The sequence below is a fragment of the Capra hircus genome, chromosome 6 (genome assembly GCF_001704415.2).
Source record: "Capra hircus breed San Clemente chromosome 6, ASM170441v1, whole genome shotgun sequence".
Taxonomy (NCBI): Eukaryota; Metazoa; Chordata; class Mammalia; order Artiodactyla; family Bovidae; genus Capra; species Capra hircus.
Window position 1 is genome coordinate 45035262 of NC_030813.1, and position 10033 is coordinate 45045294.

General features: G+C 48.2%; 1 protein-coding gene across 1 annotated transcript in view; it reads right to left on the bottom strand.

The window, feature by feature from the left end:
- Positions 1–4488, bottom strand: part of LGI2 (leucine rich repeat LGI family member 2) — a 28645-nt gene extending 24157 nt beyond the window's left edge. Inside the window, exons 1-3 of the mRNA XM_018049343.1 lie at positions 4129–4488; positions 2139–2210; positions 503–574 (exon numbers count right to left, since the gene is read on the bottom strand). Of these exons, the coding sequence (XP_017904832.1) occupies positions 503–574; positions 2139–2210; positions 4129–4322 (338 nt within the window). The 5' untranslated portion in view covers positions 4323–4488. The remainder of the gene's footprint in view (positions 1–502; positions 575–2138; positions 2211–4128) is intronic.

Sequence of the window (10033 nt, forward strand, 5' to 3'; positions counted from 1 at the left end):
AAAGGAGAAAAAATAAAATTAGACTCCCAGCAGCAGCTCACCGGGGGTACTGCAAATGGGATACAGGACAGTTGAATTAAAAACATGAAGTTGTAGCCCCAAAGAGGGAGACTTTCTTACAAATATGTAACCCCCGGAATCCTTCAGCTTTATTTCTGGCTGATCAGCAAATCCACACCTAGTTTTGAGAGGTAAAAATACCCGATGCAATTTCCAATTGTGCTTACAACATGACAAATTAAATGTCAGCAGAGAGTGAATGAATATCTTTCCTTCTTTGTTCCCTTTCCCCCTCTTTTTCTCCAACCTCCTCCTGTCCCAGCATGTTCATACACAAATAAACTATAAAAGGTCAGCGCTGAAAAGAGAATGGGTTTTTTTTTTTTGCATTTTCTCCCCCACCCCCAAGCTCTCTAAGAGATGCTGTTCCAGCTTGGAAAGCCATACAGCCATTCCACTGACATACCAATTACTCAGCACATAGACAAAGCACAAAACTTACAGGTATTCGAGATGAAAGAGTCCAGCAAAAGCATCATCCCGGATGACTGTGAATGAATTAGAATTCAGCAATCTGAAAACGAGACAGATATCAACAGATTCCAGTGAAGAAGTGCAAAAGTTGAGTTACATGGTGAAGCCATTTCTGTTTCTTTGGTTATGTTCTGATCTGTGGGCAAACATGGGCTCTTCTCAGCCTAAAACTGGCCCATTCCATGTACCACTTGACTCATAGACACTGATGGATAATGGCAAGTAGATTCCCTTTGGCCAGATTTTCTGGTCACCCTTATTATTCCACCTTTCTTCCCAGTGGGTCTCAGTAAGTATGACCTAAGAGCTGTTATCTCATAGCTTTCCAATGTTCAGCAAAACTAAACAGCCAGTGAGTGCTTTATGATGTATACATATAAAAAGAAGTAATCTGACTCTTAGAGAAACTTGAATTCAGAGAAGTTAACTGACTTGATCAAAGTCACACAGCTGAGGCCAAACAAAATGAAACAAAACAAAAACCTTTCTAGCATACTACACATGCCCATGGGAAATAATAAAAAAAAGTTTAAGAAAACTTCAGAACATTCTTTTTTACCACATAGCTATTTGAGTTGGCACTTAAGCCTTTGGTAAAAGTTTATACAGTCTCTACCATCACCACTGATGACTATTCTGCATTTGTATCATACGAATATTTTAATAGAACTATAATTTCTCAGAGATTACAGATTTTTAAATGGTAAGGATAATGTTATAAGTAGGTACATAACATTTTAAGAACAAAAATATCAACATGAAGTTGATTTGGGATGAGTCTACTATATGCCATGTCTTCATATCTTTCTGTATGCATGAAGAATGTTGATGGTTTTCATTCTGATCAAGTTTAAGAAACTAATACAAATCAAGAGTGAGCTAAGTACTCCTGACTTTGCCTGTCACTGATTTGCTTTGTCACTGATTTTGAAAACTGCATTTTGGACATTGCTTTTTATCAGTAAATATTAACTGACGAAGGCTAAAGGCACAGGACACAAGTACTTGGCAGGAGCACCAGTGATGAAGAGGAGTTATGACTGTGGGCTTTGGGCCCTGGGTCAGAGTGCTGGCTGTGATTTGGAGCAAGTTACTTAACTTCTCTGAGCCTCAGTTTTCCCATCTGTCAAATGGGAAAAGGAAAATACTGATATCATTAAATAAAAATTTGCCCATAAATGCATAGCATGCTGCCCAACAGTTTACATACTCAGTCAACTAGAAATATTCCTATGACCATAATAACATTCAGAGTTTAAAATGCAGGCTCTCTTTTAAAGGGAGGTGTTTGGGAAATGGTTCATTTGGGCAAAATTCAGGCCATAATTCAATGTAATTCATCTCCCCAGTTGTTGCTGGGTGTGGGCAATGGCGTCTACAATAAAGTCCTTGAGGAAAACACATGCCAGAGAGGGAAAGGGAGCTGAGCACTGGGGACTCAGCTTGGTGAGGACACGATAGGCCAAATCAACACTAAGAGCTGCCTTGGTTTACTGGTGGGGCATGGGTACCTTGGGAAGGACAGATAACCAGGAGGCAGAAATGGCTCTTCCCAAGACCATGGCCCAGGACCCCCAATTCCAGAGAGGACTTCCCACACTCACAGCAACTGCAGGGACGGCAGATGGGAAAACATCCGGTCCTTGATTTCTGAGAACGTTCCATTTACCAGGCTCCTACAGGCAAGAGAGGAACAAAATGGAGACTATGTGTCTTTCAGGAAGTGCTAGGCAGGATAGGCGAGTGGCCTTGTCCAAACTCCTCCACTCAGGAGTGAGGCTTCAAGCAGGACTTCTTGGGGTAAAAAACAAGATGAGTCCAGCCATTTTCCAATGAACCGGATCAATAAGAAAACTGCGCCGAATAAAGGAAACCTTTACCATCAGTCTAGCTCCTTCCATAGACATTATCTCAGCCGGTTTAAATCAATCCCCTCACTTCCTTTTCTTAACTACAGGAGGGCCTAACTGAAAATGGATAATTGCTTTACCTCTGCCCATGATTCTGTTTGTGTAGACACAGCATTAATGTTGGCCCACGAAACTCCAGGGTAGGATTAAGCATTCCCCTTGGGAGCACAGCTCTGAAAGTCACTCAGAGCACTTCTGATTAAATGCACCATGAAAGCCTTGGGGAACAACTCAGAGACACCTGAACCTGAAGGTGCAGTGGGAGGCAATGCCATCTGTCAGACTTATCGGTCAACCAGAGCAAGGAACTTGACTATTTTAGCCACCAGGTCCCTTATCCTTTCTGGCCCCAGTAGGACCTCAATACATCATTTCAGAATTATTTCAGTTAGCATGACATTGTGTTAAGCAGCTGGTGGTATAAGGGATTTAACCAGGGGAATTCTCATTTCTGGAATTCTCCATGTCATCTGACTTAGCAAAATTAGGCATCAAATGCCCCTCTGTTCCGGCCTGGCCAGACTCTCCTGACTTCTATAAATGCAAACATGAAGCCCTTCACTCCTGGGTCCAGACCCCAGTACCTTGCTTGGGATGGAGGCAGGGAAGTGGAGATAAGAGAAAGTGTGAGCAACTTCCTCCTCCCCACCCCCAGGGGGAATCCGTGCCCTATGACGGAATAGATATCACTCCAGCACCTTGGCCAGGAACAAAGGAGTCATCTCAGCAGGAAACAGTTCCTAGCAGTGAAGATATAACCCAAGAGCCCCTTCCACAGCCATGATGAGAGCTGGTCATGTGGCCTGAATGACTGTGTAAGGCCAGGTTGAAGGCATTCTCAAGCAGGTGAATTAGTAAGGGGAATCCCTTTCCTATCTTCTCCTCCAGCACTGAATACGCAGCCAAGGTAATGAATGTGTGGTGGGGAAGTGGGCAAGAAGGCCTTGTAAACTCAGAGCAAGAAGTCAGGCTGACTCCCAGCATTTGCCCACTGAGCTGGATGCCCACACTCTCTAGTGCTTCTCCAAGTCCCCTGTGCTTCCCTCTCCCAGGCCACATGGAACAGCATCACCACTTCCAGAAGTGACATGCCCTTTCTCAGGTTCTGTCCAACCTGCAGTGTGAACAGTGTGAACAGAGGAGGCCACCATGGAAACCACAGCCCCAGACCTCGGGTGGGACAGTGAGGCCTCATCATTGCTCCAGTCCTGCTGGGCTGCAAATACACGCCCCCACACCACCCCCACACCTCTCCACTCCAGCACACATCCTCCTCTCAAACTTTAATGCATGCCAGTATCACCTGGGACGGCCAAATGCAGACTCCAAGGCTCCACTCCTCAGACCCTGCATCATTCGGCGCGGGCCCTGGAATCTGCCTTGGCACAAACTCCCCCAGGGGACCCAGGTGGATCTGATGCAGGTGGCCAGCGGGCCAGACTTTGAGAAAACACTGCCACAGGGACTTGTCCGGCTTCCCAGACTCCGAGTCTCGGATTCCCCTCAACCTCCCCCGGGCCCGAGGCTCCACCCACGTCCCATAGCGCTCCTCAACCCAAACGCAAAGAAAGGGGGCCGGGAAGCAGGGGAGTCAGGGTCTCGCTGTCCCAGCGCCAGAGGCAACTCCCGGGCGGCAGGGTGGGGCAGGACGGGGCTGGGGGTTGGAGGGGTCCCACTCACTCACAGGGAGCTGATGTCGCCCGGCACGATCCTGGGCACCCAGGAGGAGCCCACGCAGATGATGGACTCCTTGGTACAGCTGCAAGTGGCGGGGCAGCGCACCAGCCGCCTCACCTGCGCGCTCGGCGGTGTCAGACACGCGGTGCCCAGCAGCAGCAGCAGCAACCCCGGCCCCCCGCCGCCCCTCCGCAGCGCCATGCCCGGGTCCCCGGTCCCCGTCCCGGCCACGACCCCCGCCGCCGCGCCGCGTGCTCGGACCCTGCGCCGCTGCAGACGCGGGCGCTGCTCGCTACTCCGCTGCCGCTACTGGCGAGGACAAGGGCGCCGCGGGTGTGGGAGGCCGAGCCGCAGCCGAGCAGCATGCTGGCCGCCACCCCCACTCGGCGCCCCCCCACCCGCGCCCGGGCTGCTGGGCGGCCGCCGCCGCTGCGCCCGCCGCACCCGCGCCCGCCTGACATCAGCACCCGCGCCCGCAGCCCGCTCTGGCCAATGAATAATGCGGGGCGGGCGCCCGCCCGCGGGGAGGGGGCCTCGCACCGCCCCCGCCGCGCCCTCCGGCCCCTCCCGGACCCTTCCCAGGAGCTGCGGAGAGAGGAAAAAGTTAGGTGACCTTGCGGGAGGGGCCGGCCTGGACGGAGACCCCCGCCCCGCCCCGGGGACCCGGCTGAGCGATGGGGGATCAGATGCCCGCAGTCCCTCCACCGGCTCCAAATGATTTGGGGGGAGACCCTGGGCTCCTTTGAGCCAGACCAAAACGTGAGGGAAAAGGAAAAGTAGGGCTCGGGGCAATGGCTCGATCACTGGGAAGGGAGACTTTGTCTTGGGTCTTTGAAGAGTACAGAATTTTGAGCTGCCTTTATTAATATTTGAAGGATGTGAACGCTGTCATTTGAGTTCAGCGGGGGTGGGTTTGCTTGCCTTTTGCGGTGGGGGGTGTGGGGTCGGCTCCCTGCCCTCAGCACCGGAGGCTGAGGAAGCTAGCCGCCTTTCTCTCCTGAAAGCATGTAGGCAAGAAAAGCCGATAGAGCACTCCGCGCCCTTGCTGCTCCGGGGCCTGCCTACTGCTTGCCACTGGGCTCAAAGCCTATCCAAGTTCTCCCTCCCTCAGGGCATCACTAGCCACCCCACCCACCCGAATTAAAGCTCTAGGGGCAATAGTTAATAGAGACCCACGGTGTGATACATTCTAGGTTCTGGACATTTAATCTTCCAACTCGTTGAGGCATGTCCTAATTTACCCATTAGGAAACTGAGGCACAGAAAACGTCAGTAACTGACCAGTGGTCAAGGAGCAAATGGCTGGGCAGAAATGGGGGTTAGAGCCTGGATGGGGGATGTGGGTAACCAGGCCCTGCTGAGCCCCTCTTCTCACCCTACCTTTGATGTGCTGAGCCTGAATCTTACCACAAGGTAGTGTGAACTGGAGAAGTCAAAGAAGATGGTCAAAGCAGAATCAAAATGGCAAAAAGCCAGGACTACTCAGAGTGCAGAATCCAGGGCCCATCATCAGGCTACTAACCAAGGAAATCATTTCATTTGTTAAGATACTCCGAGAAGAAGCAGTACCAGATGCAAATGGTTATGACTGTAGGAATCAGTACCATGGCTGCTTCAGCAATCATTTTAAGCAGATATGGCCGACCACGGGGGCAGAGAGACTGGGTGGGCAAAGGATCACACCGTATCCTCAAGGAACTTGAAGTCTCGCTGGGCAGATAGCCCTGAAGAAGTAACTCCATATGGCTACATGAGAGTCACAGATTGACCATAAGGGGTTCAGGAATCATAAGTCAGTTTGTTGCAGGTAACTTCATGGAGGGTGTTGATATTCATTGCAGGTCATTGTTTAGCCAGCACCTAGCATCCATGGAAATCAATCTACATTTATCATCACTTAATTCACATCTGCCCTGGGAAATGGGTCTCCACATTTTATAGATGGGAAAAGCTGAGCTCAGAGATGTATGTCTCTTGCGCAGGGTCACACAGTACAGAGCCAGGAGGATCCTACTCCAGAACTGGCTGCTGTGTGTAGCCCTCACTGCCACATTCTTGTTTTGTTTCGGCTGTTCTGCAGGGGTGCAAAACTTCCCTGACCAGGGAACAAAGCTGTGCCACCTGCGGTGGAAGCACAGAGTCTTAACCATGGAACCACCAGAGAAGTCCTCCTCACCGCTGTGTTGACATGCATTGCCCCCATACCTTACTCAGCAAGACCCGGTGCTGGCAACGTGGATGCAGACCATGGTCTGGAGAGGGTGATAGGCACATGGCCCGACAGCCACGGATGTGTGTCCTGCACATCCTGAAAGATGTCTCCCTTGGGAGAGATGGCTACTGCTTCATAGAGGAGGAGGCGGGAATTCTCAAACACAATACCTGTTTGCTGACCCAGGAAAATGTTCTCAGCTGTGACGTGGAGCAAGGAAGTAGGGTAGGGAAGGTAAGCTCTCTGTCCCCAGAGCTAGATAGCTGTGGGTTTGCAACCCAGCCTGACACTTACTGTGTAATTGTGGGCAAGTTATGGCCCACATTAAGGCAAACTCAGTTTCCTCATCTGTAAAATGGAATAGTTGTGTGTACCTTTGGGAGCTAAATGTGATCAAGACTATAATGGACCCAATGCCACATAAGAGGTACTAAGTATTTGTTCAGAGATCTGTGTGATATTGTGGGCAGGACAATTCTCAGATAAACCCTGGGATTGAAGGGAATGGGCAGTGGGTGGGGTGTGAGAGGCTGTGAAGGGAGATGAATTTTCCTAACCTTTGTGCCTCTGCTTTACGTAAGGACAAGACACATTGTTTCTCAATCAGGGGTGACACTTGGCAAAGTCTGGAGATAGCTGGGTTGTTGCAGTGGGGTGGATGCTACTGGCATCTAATAGGTAGAGCCAGGGATGCTGTTAAACATCCTGCAGTGCACAGCAAAGCATGATCCAGCCCAAATACAAGTGCTGAGTCGAAACAGCCTGGTCTAGTGTCCTGGAAAGACTTGGCATGAGGAATTCCAGAGATGCAGATTCTAGGCCTGGCTCATCACTCATAACAAACCTTGGTCACATCACTCCCATGTCCTGCCTATATTTTCTCCTCTATAAAACGGGTATAATGAAACCTTCCTCTTTATCCTCTAAATAAATGTGACATATCATCATTATTGGGCTTCCCCAGTGGTTCAGATGCTAAAGGATCCACCTGTAATACAGGAGACCTGGGTTCAGTCCCTGAGTTGGGAAGATCCTCTGGAGATGGAAATGGCTATGCACTCCAATATTCTTGCCTGGAGAATTCCATGGACAGAGAAGCCTGGTAAGCTACAGTCCATGGGGTCGCAAAGAGTCAGACACCACTGAGTGACTAACGCTTTCACTTTCATCATCATTATTCCTATCCTTACCCTCTCCAAGCTAGGTCTATCTCCAGCCCATTTCCTCCAACCTGGAAAACTAGAAAGATCCTGATAGGAAGGGTGCAGAGAGAAGACTTGGGTGGCATAGTTGGCAGGCTTGGTATTTGTTTCAGCTCTGCTAGAGACACTAAGTGAGTGCTTGTAAATTCTAAGGTGCAGTTTATAAGTTAAGATATAAAAATGGAAATGCAGATTATTTTGGATTGATTCCAAGATCTTCAGTGGTTAAAAGAAAAAAAAGCCTTAATAGACAATCAGAGAAACACAATCGTTTCCAGGAAATAGCAAGAGTTTTTCAAAATGTAAAAATTTTTGTTCAGACATACACTTACTCAAGCTGTATCTCCACGTCAGGAGCATGCATCTCTATGGGGGATGAAATGGCACAGGCTGAAATGGCATGTGTAGGCAGATCAAAGTGGTATTAATTCCTTCACCTCTCATTCAACCACCTGCCATTAGGTCAATGTTGATTCAGAGCCTACTAGGTACTGGGTTGGATTTTGGTATGAAGTTGAAGGAAATGTCAAGAATGCCAGTTCTTGACATTTTTGGCTGGAGCCAGTGGGTTGATGGAGGGACCATTTCTTGAGATGAGAGAGCCTAGAAGAGGATAGAGTTTGGCTGGGAGAGAGGTATCAAGGGTTTTGTATTGGAGATGTTGACTCTGAAATGCCCATGAGCCATCTGCATGCTAATACTGAGCTGGCAGCTAGATGGCCAGTGGAGACGGTAAGGAGGAGATGGTGGGGGTGGATAGGCAATCCTCAAACCTGCCTGAAACCTTGATGCTCCTTCAGGGAGCCCTCAAAGTAATGTTAGTTGATTGAATGAATGAATGAGGGAATGAATGGATGATATTTCATACAGACAGACATTAAAGAGAAAATATCTATGAAGTCTAATCAGCAGGGAATCACAGAAATCTTGCAGAAGAGTGATAATTTAAGAATACTGCAGTTTGGGGATCTATTTTTAAACCAAACATAATCTTCAAATTCTAAATCAATCTGTAAATCTTGCAAGAATCTCAAAGACCTTACCATGCTTCTCATACCCCTCCCCCACTTTCCAACTAAACCCCACTGCACCTCTGTCCCTTCTCCCCACCCTCCATCCCTCCCAGGCTCACCTCCTCACCCCCCACCTGCACCCCAACTTCCACCTTGCCACCTTACTGATGTTCTCACCAGACTTACAAGCTTTAGAAAGCCTTCACTAACATCTAACTGGCTCTGATGCTTGCTGTAATAACCAAAGAAAAATTATTCATCCAAACCTCAAAGGCGCTTGGTTTGAATGGCTACAAATTGGATTCTCTGGGGGAAAAAAAAACCAAAACAGTCTTGTCTGTTTTTTTTTCAATCAAAGGGTTTGCCAATCCCTCTTTGACCACATCACCCTAATATGCCACTCCTGTGGTTGGCTGCTGGTCAAATGTTTCTGGCTTCCCATCGTTTCCTTTCTTCATTAACTCAGTGGGTGTCACAAGTCTGGAATTCATTCTGAATATGCCCCAAACTGGCCTCTTGAATTCAATCGTATTCTTGAAGAGCTGCCTGTGGATATTTCATGCAGTTTCCTAAATTAGCTGAAAGGCCCTCCTGATGCTGACCATGGTATCTGATGATCTTTGCCACCTCCTCCCCACCACCAGGGTAATGGACACCCGTGGGATATCTGACACCAGTCATCAACAATCCCGTCTCATGACAACAGGACACAATTTTGCTTTGAAAGGAATGATTCCTTCCCAACATTCAATCCAATTCAATTCAATTCTCTGTGGCTCATTTGATGAATACTCTCTATTTCCATTGCACATGGCTCTAGACTAGAGCATTCCAGAACATTCCACTCTCCCAGCCACAGTGACTGCTTTTGTGGTGAATGCAACATCCAACAGGAGCAATCAGGACTAACAAAACTGCTTGATAGGACTTATGGTTACCATATGGGGAAGCAGTCTTACCTTCCACTCGCCAAGGAGTTGGGGTAGTGTGAGCTGGAGAACCCACACAGATTGCTGAAAAGGTGCCCCTGTAGGAGAAGAATCTGATGGTGTTGTTTGGGCCTCAGATTAAGTCACCCATTAAACTCTTCAGTTTTGCGAGACAATAAATTCCCCTTCTTTGTAACTAACCAGAGAATGGGTTTTAGTTTATTGCAACGAGATGAATCCTACCTGGCCGATCCAGATATCACGAACTAGTTCAGACAGCATTAGTCCATCCAGGCATCACTAATCCATCCAGACATCAGGGACTATTAATACATAGCAACTTCAAGATGAAACTGGGAAGCAGGTAAAACTCAGTAAGTGTCCCTAGCTTTGCCTCTCAAAGCTCTTTCCCCAAATTTGTGATATCCTTTCTCTCCCCTTTGTCAGGAAAATTTTTAAATTCGGTACTTCTTTGGTCATTTTCTTCTTCTCTTAATCAATACTGTCAGAATTTTGTTTATTAGTTTTCTCAAGGAACCAAGATTTTTTTCTATTT